The sequence below is a fragment of the Periophthalmus magnuspinnatus genome, unplaced genomic scaffold (assembly GCF_009829125.3).
Source record: "Periophthalmus magnuspinnatus isolate fPerMag1 unplaced genomic scaffold, fPerMag1.2.pri scaffold_224_arrow_ctg1, whole genome shotgun sequence".
Taxonomy (NCBI): domain Eukaryota; kingdom Metazoa; phylum Chordata; class Actinopteri; order Gobiiformes; family Gobiidae; genus Periophthalmus; species Periophthalmus magnuspinnatus.
The window spans coordinates 1-19,478 of record NW_022986738.1 but is presented as its reverse complement, the minus strand read 5'-3'; the positions used below and the strand labels follow the sequence as shown (position 1 = coordinate 19,478).

At 37.6% G+C, this 19,478-nt stretch overlaps 2 protein-coding genes across 2 annotated transcripts; one reads left to right on the top strand and one right to left on the bottom strand.

Annotated features, from left to right (window-relative positions):
• Positions 1–4,838: 4,838 nt before the first annotated feature.
• Positions 4,839–11,307, top strand: LOC117393525 (platelet-derived growth factor receptor-like protein). Its single transcript, XM_033991606.2, has 6 exons — positions 4,839–4,993; positions 6,967–7,240; positions 7,688–7,839; positions 8,270–8,563; positions 9,953–10,089; positions 10,559–11,307. The coding sequence occupies exons 1-6, from the start codon at positions 4,936–4,938 to the stop codon at positions 10,745–10,747; spliced, it is 1,104 nt and encodes a 367-aa protein (XP_033847497.1). The 5' UTR covers positions 4,839–4,935; the 3' UTR covers positions 10,748–11,307.
• Positions 11,308–11,743: 436 nt separating this feature from the next.
• Positions 11,744–17,774, bottom strand: LOC117393523 (platelet-derived growth factor receptor-like protein). The gene is given in 7 exon segments (XM_033991605.2): positions 11,744–12,006; positions 12,470–12,611; positions 14,004–14,297; positions 14,728–14,879; positions 15,326–15,480; positions 15,482–15,600; positions 17,607–17,774. Coding segments are annotated over 7 exon segments (1,110 nt in total). The 5' UTR covers positions 17,665–17,774; the 3' UTR covers positions 11,744–11,816.
• Positions 17,775–19,478: the final 1,704 nt, after the last annotated feature.

Genomic DNA, 19,478 nt, shown 5'->3' with positions numbered 1-19,478 from the left:
CTGGACAAAAAAATTGTAGGACTGAAGACGTTTTGCTGCTCATCCAAGCCACTTCTTCAGCTCTGAACCTTTGAAGTTCTGAAGTTCTCCAGAACTGAAGAAGAGGCTTGGATGAGCAGCAAAACATCTTCACTCCTAGAACTTTTTTGTCCAAATTATATATTTTGATTTAGGCTTTTACCATTAAATCATAGTTTAGTTCTGTTTTGGTGCTGCTCTGAGAATTATTTTTGGAGAGACCATATAGATGCATCCAAATTATATCCTAATTTAAATCCAAAAGATATAAACATATAACATTTTAAAACATGAAAATTTAACACATTTTTTTTTCAGGTTTTCTGATCTATTTTGGCTATGGCATGTGGCACAGCGTTGAGTACCAGCGCCACCTGCAGCCCCCTCAGAAACAGAATGGCAGCAACAAAAACAACTGTGACAAATCGGACACAATCACGAAAGACCAAGAATGCTTCATCTACCCAGAGAAAACCAGCGAGTTTTAGACACTTTATATTCAAGACTTTTATTTTGAAGGGTCATGCGGCAAAGGGCCAAGAGCAGTTTGATGTTTGCTGCATTTGTAAATATATCAAAAAAGCACATTTATTCTGAAAAAACAGTGTCAGTATTGGTTGAAGGTCGTCACATGACATGGTGACTTCACTTCCTGGAGTGCTAGTGGAGGCGGAGCTAAAAAGGACAGGTAAGACACTGGAAAGATCATTTTACCCTCAAGCATTTATTACGGACTAAAACTATAAATGAGTGTATCTGTCTTGTCTGCCTTTTATGTTTACTCTTACTTAAAGTAGCACACTGAAACGTTTCTGGTGGGTGTTCTGCTACTTGCTTGTCTCCATGGGGATGTTTCTGCTTTGCCTGGCACGTTCCACAGTCATGTATTAACATATCTTCCTTCAATTAAATTTTTACTGTGAGTGGGCTCACCTCTCCATAGATCTGACTTGTATACTTGGCTGGTAATGCCGGCTTGTGTCATAGAGTTAGATATTAGGTAACAGACCCACCACCAGAAAAGTTCCATAGTTCTCCTTTAAGATTTGTGATTTAGAGATTGTATTGTTGATTGAAGTGTTTCTATTGGACTGTGCAGGTTGTTCACTGTGGGATAGGCACTACTTTTTGGGAAGTGAAATTCTTCTTTTCATTACTCTAAATAAAAAAATTAAAAATAAATAAATATAATATATAATGTTGTTTCCTCATCAGAAACACACCTGGAGTTTTGTTTTGTTTCATTCACACATGTTTAACACACAAACACTGCATATTTACCTCTTCTCTAAAACTGAAAACACCCTGTTCCACCTTGTGATGTCATGTGCTAATACAGGAAGTGAATTCTCCAGTGTGTTTTTGAACTACATACACCACTTGAATCATTTGGATAATTTCAGCCCTGGAATTGCTAACATCTACTGAACAAAATGTAAAAGGTAGCTGTTTACTTGAGACTATCACCACATCACACATCACAAAGTGGAACAGATCATTTTGAGTTTTGGGAATGCAGGCTTTCCTATAATCCAGGATTATTCAAACAGATGTGAATGAAACAAAACACAACTCCTGGTCTGTTTATGAGGAGCAAACAGCATTCTAACATAACTTAAATCTCACAAGAGTCAATTGTGTGTAATAAAGGTCCTTAAACATAAATGTTACCATTATATTGTTTGGAAACTTTGGAGTTAAATCTCTGGTAGTAGTATTATTACATGCTGCCTCTGTGCCTTTGGGGCTTTTTGACAGGCCTTTTGTTGCTTAGATTAAATGAGCACACCATAAATTATATAAGATGGATGTACTTTTTGGCACTTGAAGTTGAACACTAAATCTCAGACAGAGCACATTCACTGCTGCTGGCGTGTACAGCTCTTATAACGTAAATCGTATCCACTGTCATCTGTACACGCCTCTGTGCTGGCTGTGTTCATGCTCTAGAATTTGATAATGTCATAAACTCAGATATTGGGACATGGGCCTATATAACTATAGAAGATTTACTGTTTCTGAAAAAAAAAATCCAAAATAAAATCCATAAACTTTGAACGTCATCAATATTTGTTGGGGATTACATCCACAAAGTAGCCATATGAATCTCTTTTCTTTCTCTTTAAGTTCTTTCAACTGACAACTGTTACTAATCTTGCACAGTAAGATGGATTCTCATGAAATCTGTGAGTTCACAAACTCAAAAGAATCCATACTCCTGCTATAAGGCTCAAATTCATCCGGCAGCTGGCGGACCAATCACAGAGCAGCATTGAGGCTTGTGCGGGAACCGAAGGGGAAGCGCTCAAGTGAACCAAAACAAACATGACAACATTGACCAACATACTTCTGCCTATTTTAGTGAAAATATGGGCTCTGTTGTTTGTGAAAAACGTGCAGATGGTAAGCAAAATGTTTGTGCTTTTCTCTCAACTGAAAGTTGTTGTTGTGACGCTTCGAGCAATAATTGAAATTCAAATATTTAGTGATGACAATCTGCCTTTTCCTGATCACTTTCAATGAAAGCCTTTCAGATTGATAAGTGCTCAGAGTGAACTCAGAGTGTTGCACATATCAATCTGGTGTGAGCCAAGTTAAACAATGACACCTTTGGAGTTGAATAATGGGACCACTTTCTGAAGAAGTTGTGATTTTTTATTTTTACTGACAAAGAAGACATTTTTTAATTTCATAGTAATTACAGATATATTAACAATAAACCAGGTCTATAAAGCTGTGATCTGCTAGTGGAACAGCACATTCCATCATAGAATTCAGACCTGTTCTCCAGCTCAGTGTTAAACTATAAGGATTCTACAACATTATGATGTCACATGAACCCAGCCTATTCAGTATTAAGGATCAGAGGATTGTTACTGTGATGACTTGATAGATTTTAAATGAATTTGTATTTTTTTTTTAATGACAGGCAGTATATATTTTGTGTTATAAACTGACAAGAGGCATGATAACAGATTTGAATACTGTGTATAAACGTCTCTCCTCATATGTTATTTCACACACCATATTGTTGCATACATTTTTTACTACACTTTACTAAATGTGAACAATGTTGTCAAACTGTGGTACTTGAATCGCTAAGTACAGACTTTATAGATTGGGTTTGTCTCAGTCCTGGTTTACTCCATGTCCAGTTCTGTTTTGGTTTAGACCTAGTTTCATATATTTCCATTATAGTTTAATAATAATTGAGATATTATTGCTTTACTTGGAATGTTTGGCATTAAACCTATCTGTTTAGCATTTATTCAATTATAGGTATTTCTAATGTACTGTTTTTTTTTACTGTGATAGTAAATGTGAGCAAGGTCGCCTCTCCAGAGATATGACCAGTAACTTGACCTAATGGTGCAGTCTGCCTGTATTCATAGAGATGTCACTGCTTTGCTTGCATGATTCACACTACGACATTAAACTGTAAACTGGCCTACATATATTCATATTTTTAACAGTATTGGCTACTACCTTCTTCGTAATCAATATTTTTTAGAACACATTTATACTTCTTTGATTCTTCTGATTGATAGAATAAAGGAGGAACGGACAGTTTGAGGGCAGTCTGTGCAGTGTGCATAAATGAATATCCATTGTTGAAAGTATTGAATTCAATGCATTGTTGTTTGGTGGGGCATCTACCAACTGCTGCTTTGCCTGAAATGTTCCATGGTACGGCATTAAACACATCTATCTTGCATTTACTCAACTAGTTTTTTTATTCCTAAAAATATCATCTGCATGGAGACATGTAGGTAGGTAGTGTATGTTCTCCAACATGCACACCTTTAAATTAAGGGAAATGGTTTCATTTTGCAGGTCTTTGGAAGATAATTTTACGTGAAAAGTCAAATCTACTCAAATCAAGACAAATAGTATTAATTCAAGTACTTTTCAAATTGCCCAGACATTACTTTTTCAGTGTGTAGGTAAAAAGTGGGTCAAATATTGTTTCACTTTGTGCAAACTCAAAATAAATGTATGTATCTGGTGTCATATTAGAGATTATTCCAGATATTGATGCCCAACACCAGATATCAAAGTTGGATATTTGCCCAGATGAAACTACTTATCTTCTATATGGTAAAAGCAATAGTTTCTATTGTCTATTGCAACTCGAAACACAATTTAGACTTCAGAATAAAGAGACTATCTCATCAAAAATCATGGACGACTATTACTAATGCTATTTCATGAAGTGAAGTTTGATTTGTCTTTTTCTGTGGATACTGAGATTCCTGTAGTACTAAATTATCTCTTGTAAATTTACTACACCTGCAACAAGCCCATTGCCTGGGATTTAGAATACACACTTCTTCAATTCTTCACTCAGTCTGTATAAAAAAGACAGAGAGACATCATTCTGGATTGTCAGGAAAACAAGTCCATAGACCAAGCAACAATCTGGTTTAACATGAAAATGACGCCCTCAAGTGGATTTTTGCAGACATTACATTATTGGCTTGTCCATGAATTTCAGAATGATGAAAAATTTGGACCAATGTCATAGCAATTAACAATTTAAAACAAAATGTTGTATCTTTTGAATGGGGAAATAATGTAGGTATAGGAAGCTGAAACCCTTAAATGGCTTTTTCTTGGAGAGGATCCAGAATACACACGTCTTCAAACTATTACATTTGATTTTGTTAATAGGTTTAAATCTTGAGATACGTTTGCAACATACTCTTCTATGCTTCTCAACTATCTGCTGTAATTTGTCATTCGGTTGCAATTCACTCTTCAGTCCAGCAGAGGGCGCGTCCCCATCACCTCCCCGTGAAAGCGGGGAGGAAACTCAGGTCCAGTCCAGAGTTATTTTCCCCCTTTTCTCTCCATCTGATCCTGAACACAATGGAGCAGCAGCAGACACAGATCTAACAAAAACACTTCACTGAGTCTATGATGAAGACCTGCGTTATTCTGTGTGTTATTCTGGTTTTGGTGGAGCTCCAAACTGGTGAGTCCATTTCCAAACATGACATAAACAAGGTAATTTGAAGGTAATTTGAAAACTTAGATGACAGTAACTTAAATCTACACTGTGTAACTTTTTGTTGTAGAAGATCTGCCATCTGCATGTCTCTATGGAGGGGTTACTGATTTACCTGAAATGTTCCACCTTATTGCATTACACTACATTGCACTTAGGCATTACATTACAAGTGTGTAATGTAATGACTAAAAAACTTGCATAGTGCACCTTTAACACTAGTAATAGCCTGATCTATAATTTTGAAGCACAGCCATAGGATAAAGCCTGCTCATTTATATTTCAACATCTGCTATGCAAGATTAACATGTTTCTTGTGGGCACTGTTTCAGTTTTACAAATTGAGAGGTTCATTATTGTAGCTATCAATATATAGTTTGAGCCAGGTTATAGCTAAATTCTTAATTTCCACCTGTAATCAGAATAAATAATTAGATTAAGTTGAATAAAACCTGTATGATAGTATATAATAATAATAATAATAATAATAATAATAATAATAATAATAACATTATTATTATTATTATTATCATCATCATCATCATCATCATCATCATCATCATCATCATCATTATTAAATAATTAGTCAAATGTAGGAATAGTAGGAATACCCTTTTTATGTCAACTGTTGAGGGACCCCTAGTGGTAACTTGGCAGGGCCCTATGCATTTGTAAAAACTGCATATGCCAATTAGTAAGAGGTTTTTATAGAGGAACAGAAAACTACTCCCCAAACATCTTTATCCATTTAATTGCTTATTTTTAAATACTTGTCCAAAACCTAGCTCAAAAATACATGCCGTACCAGTCAACTTTTCCACATGGCTCTAAGTGATTCTCCAGAGCCAGAAGAGCAGCTGTATTTGCACCAGGCGTTTCTAATAAAGCCTGTCAACAGCTCTCTATTCTGTTATGATGATTCTTTATGAAAGAAGAAAACAATCCCCAACCCTGAAGTTGCTGGATCTGCTGAGAGAGAAAGCAAAATCTGGGTTTGAAGGTTTTGTGCCAGGAATAAGTTTCACTCTTCCTGTTTCAGTGTTATCTCAGCTGTAGGAAAGAAGACAGGCATTTCTAGTTTACTTTCACATTACAAAAACCTTCCCTAGAGTGCACTAGAAATGCAAATGGTTTTCTGAAATATGTGCACATTTGCAGCAGTGAATGTTTGGGCAGTGGATGGCAAACAACTATTACAGAAGATTTATCAGTGTGTCTGAAAGGTTCTATTGTCATAACTAGCATATTGTTAGACATCAGGATTTCCTTAACAATAAATACCTATTCACATCAGAATATCACGTTTTAGTCCATATTTAGACCTTACCTGACCAGACAGTCCCCTCTACATTCTAATGTCAAATGATCTGGTTTAGTCCTTGTCTGTTTATGGCCAGAATTTTCTCATTATTTTCATTGCATGTATAAAATCAGCAGTTTTAATTAACACTATATTATACAAACAAATCATTCATAAGAGAGCTGTCTCATATTTTTTTGTATCTTTGTAATCATCGGTTTTAAAAGTGATGGAAATTAGCACTGTTGCCATAGCAATTAACACTTCAAAACTAAATATTATCTCTTTTGAATGGTGAAAAGTCCCCAATATGTCACCTATAAAAAGGAAGCTGAAACCCATATATTCAGATTAGTTTGTTTTGATTGTAGGGCTCCAAGATTAATCATAATCGAATCAAAGTACCATTAATTCCTCCACAAACAACAAAATCTCCTGTCATATTCTGCATAAACTGCTAACCTTGTAGTTTAGATCTGCACAGACATGCATCTTTTTGTCAGTTCCTTTGTCAATTTAAAATGTGAACTTTGCACAGAATCCTATTGTTAAAACATAAATCACAAATCCAATCTCTTGTCAGAAAAATCACAAGTGGATATCTTACCCAAATGATTCAGCCCTATTTGATTATGTCTAGGACTTTGCCAACAGCAGCCCAGACGTAAGAAAGATCCAGGGGACAGCCGTGTTCGACCTGGAAAAAAAGTCAAACCCCGTCCTCCCAAAACCAAAGAGCCAGGAGGCAGAGGCCAGTCCCTCCTCACGCAAGTCCTGGAGAAGGGACGCTTTCTCCGGCTTGGGAATGTCACTGTCCTCCCCCCGGGAAGGTCTGTGGAGCTGAGGTGCAAAGGAAGCAACATGGGGTGGGGCTATCCATCATATCTGGACAAATACAATGACTCAAGGCTAAGGTAATAAGAAGTCCTGGTTTAGATCTGGTTTGCCCCTGGTTTAGTCCATGTTAAGACCTGGAATTATGCAGCAACATCAGTTGGGCTTATAAATCCTACCTGGACGCCTTGAGTGATTCCTGGCTCAAGTAGAGAGAGTTGTCCTGGTTTAGTTCTGGTTTAGACCTGGTTTAGTCCATGTTAAGTCCTGGATTTTGACAACAACATTGGATGATCATATTGCCCATAATTCTGGACATAACGTCAGATTTGGTTTATATCAAGGTGTAGTCCCAGTTTAGTCCTGGTTTTATTTATGAGAGTTTTAGTTGAGTTTAACTGTTTATTCATGGCTTAGTTATTATTAAGTTTTTAGCTTGCTAACTTCCCATTTTTGTTCTATTTTAGAGTTAAATGGTCTGTTTTATGATTATGTTAATTTTCTCTTTTATATTTGATGTATTGCAGCATTAATCAGATAGACAAATATGGCCAGATGATCCTCACAGCACCCTCAGCTGCTGACACTGGGCTCTACAGCTGCTGGGTCATTCTCTGTGATGGAAAAGAGTGCTCCAAAGACACTGACCGGAGCTACTCTACATATATCTACTTCAATGGTGAGAAGATACTTATAACTTACAAATGTTTAAACTGGGGAAGATTCATAACATAAGCATTTTCTTACAGTCTTATTCTTAAAGGTGTACTTTATAAATCATCTGGTGGAAAGGACTGCCACCCGCAAAAAAGATAAAAAATAAAAGCACATCATTTTGGTTGAATATTTTGCACTAAAAAACATCCGTCCTTACTCTGAGTGAACTTGCATCTCCACAAGCCTAACTCATTGGCTTGCTTGTTTCCATGGAAATGTTTTTCCTTTGACGATAATATTCTACAGTGTGGCATAGAATGCATCTATCTCCATGGAGAATGTTCTGAAGTGTGGTTTTAACTTTCTATTTCCATAGAATCATGCATTTATTTATTTTTTTAATTTGGTCTACCAGTAAGTTAACCCTTAATATTGGTTCTCCCTCTCGACAGACAAAGACAACCTGTTCGTGCCGTCTCCCATTCACATAGAGCTGGTATACCTGCGCCTGGACCGCCCTGCTGTGGTGCCCTGTAGAGTCACAGACCCCCAAACCAGAGTGTCTCTCCACAGAGAGGTCCCCCCACAGGAGATATCCACCAACGGGACAGGAGTGACCTTTGACCCCACCCAAGGATTTGTTCTGGAGGGTCCTGGGCCGGAGCTACAGGGAGTGTTCTACTGCAAAGCCCAGAGCAGAGGGGCACCACAAATATCAACCAAATACCAACTGCTCTATGTTGAGGGTAAAATTGTAGCCTGGTTTACATCTGGTCTAGTTCTGGTTTAGGCCGGGTTTAGTGCTGGTTTAGTTCTTGTACAGTCTTAGTTTAGTCTTAGGTCGTTTTCACACTGCCACCCGTTGGGTCAAGGTAAAAAGCATTCCCTCGAAGAGCATTGCGCTTGAACCGAAATAAACCTAGCAATCGCACTCTGGGCCGCAGTAAATGACCAGTCCAAGAGCGCTTGATACAGGAGGTCTTGGAGTGGCCCCACCCGCAGCGGGGCAAGTGCAGTGTGAACATGGCTGACCTATGCAGTTCCAGGGTGACAGTAAAAGTGCTCTTGTCACTTTTATGAATGGACATTGCAGAGCTGCTGTTTGACATGATCGTCTGATGAGGCAATTTAAATCAACTTAAATCAGTCTCCAGAGGGAGGTTCTACACAGGGAAGCCTCAGTCTGTCTGTTTGTCATTCCAAAAGGTTTTTCTTTTTTTGCTGATGTAGTTTAGTCTGGTCTATAGTCTTGATTTTGTCTGGGCTTAGTCCTAGTTTAGACCCCATATCTGCAACAAATATGAGATGCTCTAGGTTAATTGTCGTATTTATTGTCCATTACTATTGCTGTATTGCTGTTCATTACCATTGTTGGTATTTACTGTCCGTTACCATTGTTGGTATTAATAACTTTCCTTACCATTGTTGGCACCTTATCCAATATGATGTAACACATAAGTTGCATGAGTTTAACTCATAGTCCCCAATGTAATCATGTAATACAATCATGAAAAGGAAGTAAAGTATGCTAAAATTAAGAAATAATAGCAGAGGGGGTGGGATTAAATAAGTTTTCTTCTTCCCACTCCTTTTTGGGCAATCGGAGATACTCTTTTTTTTTTGGTGTGTGTTTTGCTGTCTGTTTTTGTTTATTTTTCCTTGTCTCTTGTATCATGTTGATTGACATCGATTGTGGCTGCATAGGCTATGCAAGAGAAAAGATGTCTATTTGCCCAAGACAAAAAAATAAAAAAAAAAAATAAAAAAAAAATGCTAAGAGAGACAGACCTGGTTTAGTTTATTAAATTCATGGTTTAGACTACAGATCTCCTTCAAATACTTACTGGTCCATATTGAGGATAGGAGAGGTTTAGTCTTGGTTTAGTCTTGGTCTACCCATGGTCTAATCCTGGTCAAGTCTTGGCCTAGTCCTAATTTAGACCTCAGAGTTAAACTACCTGTAGCTGTTTTAGGTCAAGAATAATGCTGAAATTGATTTATTTAATCCTGTATTTACTGCTGCTGCCATTACTGTTACATATACTACATGATTCTATTTCCACACCTGATTTTATCTGAAACAGTTTTTGAAATGACTAAACCTACTCATTTATGGCTTATATGTGTCTCTCCAGTCCCTAGTGGCGCTCCGTTTGTCAGCGTTGAAAAGTCTCCAGATTTTGTGATGGAGGGCGACTCTGTGAATGTGACCTGTACTGTCCTAGGAGAGCCTGAGGTCCCCATACACTTCAACTGGATCTATCCCAACCAGGTTTTGTTAATTTCCTGGTCTCTTTTTGGTGCAGTTATTTGTACACATAGTGAACAAAAATAATAATTTGAAGATGACAAATACTTTTAAGTTATACATAGGCATACACTATGGGGCTTCTTGTCCTGAAATTGCAGTTCAATTTTCCTTTCCATGAGTTTTACAACCATGAAACCCTGAAATGTATACCCTCCATGAGGAAAGTGACATAGTGCAGCTTTAATTTAATAAAAGAAAAGAGAAATCACTGTTCAAACAACACCACAAACTGAAGTATGCTAATTTTTTAAATAATTGAGTACTTTTTATTTTAATTAATTTGAATTTGAATAGGCTGTTTATTTTAGGTTTTCCGATATTAATAAAAGTTACTGTTAGAGTTGAGACACAGTGAGCTAGCTAGCATGCTGGTGTGCACAGAGCCTATTAGAATATAGTCAAATTCACTAGTATTCTGTGTATTTTGCAGCCGTCCCGTCCTGTTCAGGTGCATTCGTCCTGGCGACTGGTGAAGAGGGGGCTGGGACACACCACTCGAGTCTCTCAAAGTGTCCTTGTCATTAAAGAGATGAACCGCAGGTCCTTTGGGAGTTACATCTGCAAAGCGAAGAACAAATATGGAGAAACTATAGTGGCCACCAATGTACAGTCTGGATAAACTGTCAAAATATCTAAGAACACAATCACTTAAAGGAGCACTAAAACACTATAGCTTTTCTGGTGTAGGATCCATCACCCTGTCTTCTCCATGGAGATATTTTGACACGTTAGAAATGTTACATAGAATGGCATTAAACTTATTAATCTTCATGAGAACAAGTTGGTGACACTCTCAGGCCAAGTTATAGGTCAGATCAGAGGTGGGGCAAGCCTTACCTGGCTCATGGCAGATTGATATGTGTCACTCTGAACTTAGTTCTACACATAATAAATCTGGGATGGCTCTCGCTGAAAGCGATCAGAAAACGTGAAACATCATGGCGATAATTTGAGTCTGATTGGTTGAAGAACAAGACAAAACTTTTGTTACATCCAGTTGAGAGAATGGCACAGACATCTTCCCTGTCCACAGATGCATAAAGCGCTTACCTTCTGCATGCTTTTCACAAACAAAATGGTCAGTATTGACACTAAAATAGGTGGTGTTTATTTTGGTTCACTTGAGCGACTCACCCTCTGGCTTTTGCACAAACGTCAGTGTGTGCAAAAGCCAGAGGTGAGTCGCTCAAGTGAACCAAAATAAACACCACCTATTTTAGTGTCAATACTGACCATTTTGTTTGTGAAAAGCATGCAGAAGGTAAGCGCTTTATGCATCTGTGGACAGGGAAGATGTCTGTGCCATTCTCTCAACTGGATGTACAAAAGTTTGTCTTGTTCTTCAACCAATCAGACTCAAATTATCGCCATGATGTTTCACGTTTCTGATCGCTTTCAGCGAGAGCCATCCCAGATTTATTATGTGTAGAACTAAGTTCAGAGTGACACATATCAATCTGCCATGAGCCAGGTAAGGCTTGCCCCACCTCTGATCTGACCTATAACTTGGCCTGAGAGTGTCACCAACTTGTTCTCATGAAGATTAATAAGTTTAATGCCATTCTATGTAACATTTCTAACGTGTCAAAATATCTCCATGGAGAAGACAGGTGATGGATCCTACACCAGAAAAGCTATAGTGTTTTAGTGCTCCTTTAAGTGATTGTGTTCTTAGATATTTTGACAGTTTATCCAGACTGTACATTGGTGGCCACTATAGTTTCTCCATATTTGTTCTTCGCTTTGCAGATGTAACTCCCAAAGGACCTGCGGTTCATCTCTTTAATGACAAGGACACTTTGAGAGACTCGAGTGGTGTGTCCCAGCCCCCTCTTCACCAGTCGCCAGGACGAAATGCACCTGAACAGGACGGGACGGCTGCAAAATACACAGAATACTAGTGAATTTGACTATATTCTAATAGGCTCTGTGCACACCAGCATGCTAGCTAGCTCACTGTGTCTCAACTCTAACAGTAACTTTTATTAATATCGGAAAACCTAAAATAAACAGCCTATTCAAATTCAAATTAATTAAAATAAAAAGTACTCAATTATTTAAAAAATTAGCATACTTCAGTTTGTGGTGTTGTTTGAACAGTGATTTCTCTTTTCTTTATTAAATTAAAGCTGCACTATGTCACTTTCCTCATGGAGGGTATACATTTCAGGGTTTCATGGTTGTAAAACTCATGGAAAGGAAAATTGAACTGCATTTCAGGACAAGAAGCCCCATAGTGTATGCTATGTATAACTTAAAAGTATTTGTCATCTTCAAATTATTATTTTTTGTTCACTATGTGTACAAATAACTGCACCAAAACAGAGACCAGGAAATTAACAAAACCTGGTTGGGATAGATCCAGTTGAAGTGTATGGGGACCTCAGGCTCTCCTAGGACAGTACAGGTCACATTCACAGAGTCGCCCTCCATCACAAAATCTGGAGACTTTTCAACGCTGACAAACGGAGCGCCACTAGGGACTGGAGAGACACATATAAGCCATAAATGAGTAGGTTTTAGTCATTTCAAAAACTGTTTCAGATAAAATCAGGTGTGGAAATAGAATCATGTAGTATATGTAACAGTAATGGCAGCAGCAGTAAATACAGGATTAAATAATCAATTTCAGCATTATTCTTGACCTAAAACAGCTACAGGTAGTTTAACTACTGAGGTCTAAATTAGGACTAGGCCAAGACTTGACCAGGATTAGACCATGGGTAGACCAAGACTAAACCAAGACTAAACCTCTCCTATCCTCAATATGGACCAGTAAGTATTTGAAGGAGATCTGTAGTCTAAACCATGAATTTAATAAACTAAACCAGGTCTGTCTCTCTTAGCATTTGTTTTTTATTTTTTTTTTTTTATTTTTTGTCTTGGGCAAATAGACATCTTTTCTCATTGCATAGCCTATGCAGCAACAATCGATGTCAATCAACATGATACAAGAGACAAGGAAAAATAAAACAAAAACAGACAGCAAAACACACACCAAAAAAAAAAGAGTATCTCCGATTGCCCAAAAAGGAGTGGGAAGAAGAAAACTTATTTAATCCCACCCCCTCTGCTATTATTTCTTAATTTTAGCATACTTTACTTCCTTTTCATGATTGTATTACATGATTACATTGGGGACTATGAGTTAAACTCATGCAACTTATGTGTTACATCATATTGGATAAGGTGCCAACAATGGTAAGGAAAGTTATTAATACCAACAATGGTAACGGACAGTAAATACCAACAATGGTAATGAACAGCAATACAGCAATAGTAATGGACAATAAATACGACAATTAACCTAGAGCATCTCATATTTGTTGCAGATATGGGGTCTAAACTAGGACTAAGCCCAGACAAAATCAAGACTATAGACCAGACTAAACTACATCAGCAAAAAAAGAAAAACCTTTTGGAATGACAAACAGACAGACTGAGGCTTCCCTGTGTAGAACCTCCCTCTGGAGACTGATTTAAGTTGATTTAAATTGCCTCATCAGACGATCATGTCAAACAGCAGCTCTGCAATGTCCATTCATAAAAGTGACAAGAGCACTTTTACTGTCACCCTGGAACTGCATAGGTCAGCCATGTTCACACTGCACTTGCCCCGCTGCGGGTGGGGCCACTCCAAGACCTCCTGTATCAAGCGCTCTTGGACTGGTCATTTACTGCGGCCCAGAGTGCGATTGCTAGGTTTATTTCGGTTCAAGCGCAATGCTCTTCGAGGGAATGCTTTTTACCTTGACCCAACGGGTGGCAGTGTGAAAACGACCTAAGACTAAACTAAGACTGTACAAGAACTAAACCAGCACTAAACCCGGCCTAAACCAGAACTAGACCAGATGTAAACCAGGCTACAATTTTACCCTCAACATAGAGCAGTTGGTATTTGGTTGATATTTGTGGTGCCCCTCTGCTCTGGGCTTTGCAGTAGAACACTCCCTGTAGCTCCGGCCCAGGACCCTCCAGAACAAATCCTTGGGTGGGGTCAAAGGTCACTCCTGTCCCGTTGGTGGATATCTCCTGTGGGGGGACCTCTCTGTGGAGAGACACTCTGGTTTGGGGGTCTGTGACTCTACAGGGCACCACAGCAGGGCGGTCCAGGCGCAGGTATACCAGCTCTATGTGAATGGGAGACGGCACGAACAGGTTGTCTTTGTCTGTCGAGAGGGAGAACCAATATTAAGGGTTAACTTACTGGTAGACCAAATTAAAAAAATAAATAAATGCATGATTCTATGGAAATAGAAAGTTAAAACCACACTTCAGAACATTCTCCATGGAGATAGATGCATTCTATGCCACACTGTAGAATATTATCGTCAAAGGAAAAACATTTCCATGGAAACAAGCAAGCCAATGAGTTAGGCTTGTGGAGATGCAAGTTCACTCAGAGTAAGGACGGATGTTTTTTAGTGCAAAATATTCAACCAAAATGATGTGCTTTTATTTTTTATCTTTTTTGCGGGTGGCAGTCCTTTCCACCAGATGATTTATAAAGTACACCTTTAAGAATAAGACTGTAAGAAAATGCTTATGTTATGAATCTTCCCCAGTTTAAACATTTGTAAGTTATAAGTATCTTCTCACCATTGAAGTAGATATATGTAGAGTAGCTCCGGTCAGTGTCTTTGGAGCACTCTTTTCCATCACAGAGAATGACCCAGCAGCTGTAGAGCCCAGTGTCAGCAGCTGAGGGTGCTGTGAGGATCATCTGGCCATATTTGTCTATCTGATTAATGCTGCAATACATCAAATATAAAAGAGAAAATTAACATAATCATAAAACAGACCATTTAACTCTAAAATAGAACAAAAATGGGAAGTTAGCAAGCTAAAAACTTAATAATAACTAAGCCATGAATAAACAGTTAAACTCAACTAAAACTCTCATAAATAAAACCAGGACTAAACTGGACTACACCTTGATATAAACCAAATCTGACGTTATGTCCAGAATTATGGGCAATATGATCATCCAATGTTGTTGTCAAAATCCAGGACTTAACATGGACTAAACCAGGTCTAAACCAGAACTAAACCAGGACAACTCTCTCTACTTGAGCCAGGAATCACTCAAGGCGTCCAGGTAGGATTTATAAGCCCAACTGATGTTGCTGCATAATTCCAGGTCTTAACATGGACTAAACCAGGGGCAAACCAGATCTAAACCAGGACTTCTTATTACCTTAGCCTTGAGTCATTGTATTTGTCCAGATATGATGGATAGCCCCACCCCATGTTGCTTCCTTTGCACCTCAGCTCCACAGACCTTCCCGGGGGGAGGACAGTGACATTCCCAAGCCGGAGAAAGCGTCCCTTCTCCAGGACTTGCGTGAGGAGGGGACTGGCCTCTGCCTCCTGGCTCTTTGGTTTTGGGAGGACGGGGTTTGACTTTTTTTCCAGGTCGAACACGGCTGTCCCCTGGATCTTTCTTACGTCTGGGCTGCTGTTGGCAAAGTCCTAGACATAATCAAATAGGGCTGAATCATTTGGGTAAGATATCCACTTGTGATTTTTCTGACAAGAGATTGGATTTGTGATTTATGTTTTAACAATAGGATTCTGTGCAAAGTTCACATTTTAAATTGACAAAGGAACTGACAAAAAGATGCATGTCTGTGCAGATCTAAACTACAAGGTTAGCAGTTTATGCAGAATATGACAGGAGATTTTGTTGTTTGTGGAGGAATTAATGGTACTTTGATTCGATTATGATTAATCTTGGAGCCCTACAATCAAAACAAACTAATCTGAATATATGGGTTTCAGCTTCCTTTTTATAGGTGACATATTGGGGACTTTTCACCATTCAAAAGAGATAATATTTAGTTTTGAAGTGTTAATTGCTATGGCAACAGTGCTAATTTCCATCACTTTTAAAACCGATGATTACAAAGATACAAAAAAATATGAGACAGCTCTCTTATGAATGATTTGTTTGTATAATATAGTGTTAATTAAAACTGCTGATTTTATACATGCAATGAAAATAATGAGAAAATTCTGGCCATAAACAGACAAGGACTAAACCAGATCATTTGACATTAGAATGTAGAGGGGACTGTCTGGTCAGGTAAGGTCTAAATATGGACTAAAACGTGATATTCTGATGTGAATAGGTATTTATTGTTAAGGAAATCCTGATGTCTAACAATATGCTAGTTATGACAATAGAACCTTTCAGACACACTGATAAATCTTCTGTAATAGTTGTTTGCCATCCACTGCCCAAACATTCACTGCTGCAAATGTGCACATATTTCAGAAAACCATTTGCATTTCTAGTGCACTCTAGGGAAGGTTTTTGTAATGTGAAAGTAAACTAGAAATGCCTGTCTTCTTTCCTACAGCTGAGATAACACTGAAACAGGAAGAGTGAAACTTATTCCTGGCACAAAACCTTCAAACCCAGATTTTGCTTTCTCTCTCAGCAGATCCAGCAACTTCAGGGTTGGGGATTGTTTTCTTCTTTCATAAAGAATCATCATAACAGAATAGAGAGCTGTTGACAGGCTTTATTAGAAACGCCTGGTGCAAATACAGCTGCTCTTCTGGCTCTGGAGAATCACTTAGAGCCATGTGGAAAAGTTGACTGGTACGGCATGTATTTTTGAGCTAGGTTTTGGACAAGTATTTAAAAATAAGCAATTAAATGGATAAAGATGTTTGGGGAGTAGTTTTCTGTTCCTCTATAAAAACCTCTTACTAATTGGCATATGCAGTTTTTACAAATGCATAGGGCCCTGCCAAGTTACCACTAGGGGTCCCTCAACAGTTGACATAAAAAGGGTATTCCTACTATTCCTACATTTGACTAATTATTTAATAATGATGATGATGATGATGATGATGATGATGATGATGATGATGATGATAATAATAATAATAATGTTATTATTATTATTATTATTATTATTATTATTATTATTATTATTATTATTATTATTATTATTATTATTATTATTATATACTATCATACAGGTTTTATTCAACTTAATCTAATTATTTATTCTGATTACAGGTGGAAATTAAGAATTTAGCTATAACCTGGCTCAAACTATATATTGATAGCTACAATAATGAACCTCTCAATTTGTAAAACTGAAACAGTGCCCACAAGAAACATGTTAATCTTGCATAGCAGATGTTGAAATATAAATGAGCAGGCTTTATCCTATGGCTGTGCTTCAAAATTATAGATCAGGCTATTACTAGTGTTAAAGGTGCACTATGCAAGTTTTTTAGTCATTACATTACACACTTGTAATGTAATGCCTAAGTGCAATGTAGTGTAATGCAATAAGGTGGAACATTTCAGGTAAATCAGTAACCCCTCCATAGAGACATGCAGATGGCAGATCTTCTACAACAAAAAGTTACACAGTGTAGATTTAAGTTACTGTCATCTAAGTTTTCAAATTACCTTCAAATTACCTTGTTTATGTCATGTTTGGAAATGGACTCACCAGTTTGGAGCTCCACCAAAACCAGAATAACACACAGAATAACGCAGGTCTTCATCATAGACTCAGTGAAGTGTTTTTGTTAGATCTGTGTCTGCTGCTGCTCCATTGTGTTCAGGATCAGATGGAGAGAAAAGGGGGAAAATAACTCTGGACTGGACCTGAGTTTCCTCCCCGCTTTCACGGGGAGGTGATGGGGACGCGCCCTCTGCTGGACTGAAGAGTGAATTGCAACCGAATGACAAATTACAGCAGATAGTTGAGAAGCATAGAAGAGTATGTTGCAAACGTATCTCAAGATTTAAACCTATTAACAAAATCAAATGTAATAGTTTGAAGACGTGTGTATTCTGGATCCTCTCCAAGAAAAAGCCATTTAAGGGTTTCAGCTTCCTATACCTACATTATTTCCCCATTCAAAAGATACAACATTTTGTTTTAAATTGTTAATTGCTATGACATTGGTCCAAATTTTTCATCATTCTGAAATTCATGGACAAGCCAATAATGTAATGTCTGCAAAAATCCACTTGAGGGCGTCATTTTCATGTTAAACCAGATTGTTGCTTGGTCTATGGACTTGTTTTCCTGACAATCCAGAATGATGTCTCTCTGTCTTTTTTATACAGACTGAGTGAAGAATTGAAGAAGTGTGTATTCTAAATCCCAGGCAATGGGCTTGTTGCAGGTGTAGTAAATTTACAAGAGATAATTTAGTACTACAGGAATCTCAGTATCCACAGAAAAAGACAAATCAAACTTCACTTCATGAAATAGCATTAGTAATAGTCGTCCATGATTTTTGATGAGATAGTCTCTTTATTCTGAAGTCTAAATTGTGTTTCGAGTTGCAATAGACAATAGAAACTATTGCTTTTACCATATAGAAGATAAGTAGTTTCATCTGGGCAAATATCCAACTTTGATATCTGGTGTTGGGCATCAATATCTGGAATAATCTCTAATATGACACCAGATACATACATTTATTTTGAGTTTGCACAAAGTGAAACAATATTTGACCCACTTTTTACCTACACACTGAAAAAGTAATGTCTGGGCAATTTGAAAAGTACTTGAATTAATACTATTTGTCTTGATTTGAGTAGATTTGACTTTTCACGTAAAATTATCTTCCAAAGACCTGCAAAATGAAACCATTTCCCTTAATTTAAAGGTGTGCATGTTGGAGAACATACACTACCTACCTACATGTCTCCATGCAGATGATATTTTTAGGAATAAAAAAACTAGTTGAGTAAATGCAAGATAGATGTGTTTAATGCCGTACCATGGAACATTTCAGGCAAAGCAGCAGTTGGTAGATGCCCCACCAAACAACAATGCATTGAATTCAATACTTTCAACAATGGATATTCATTTATGCACACTGCACAGACTGCCCTCAAACTGTCCGTTCCTCCTTTATTCTATCAATCAGAAGAATCAAAGAAGTATAAATGTGTTCTAAAAAATATTGATTACGAAGAAGGTAGTAGCCAATACTGTTAAAAATATGAATATATGTAGGCCAGTTTACAGTTTAATGTCGTAGTGTGAATCATGCAAGCAAAGCAGTGACATCTCTATGAATACAGGCAGACTGCACCATTAGGTCAAGTTACTGGTCATATCTCTGGAGAGGCGACCTTGCTCACATTTACTATCACAGTAAAAAAAAACAGTACATTAGAAATACCTATAATTGAATAAATGCTAAACAGATAGGTTTAATGCCAAACATTCCAAGTAAAGCAATAATATCTCAATTATTATTAAACTATAATGGAAATATATGAAACTAGGTCTAAACCAAAACAGAACTGGACATGGAGTAAACCAGGACTGAGACAAACCCAATCTATAAAGTCTGTA

Excerpts from the sequence above, each read along its gene's own strand:
- LOC117393525 (XM_033991606.2), top strand. The coding sequence starts at position 4,936 with ATGATGAAGACCTGCGTTATTCTGTGTGTTATTCTGGTTTTGGTGGAG. Across the intron at positions 4,994-6,966 it reads TTTGGTGGAGCTCCAAACTG|GACTTTGCCAACAGCAGCCC; the intron begins GTGAGTCCATTT and ends GATTATGTCTAG. Across the intron at positions 7,840-8,269 it reads TACATATATCTACTTCAATG|ACAAAGACAACCTGTTCGTG; the intron begins GTGAGAAGATAC and ends CCCTCTCGACAG.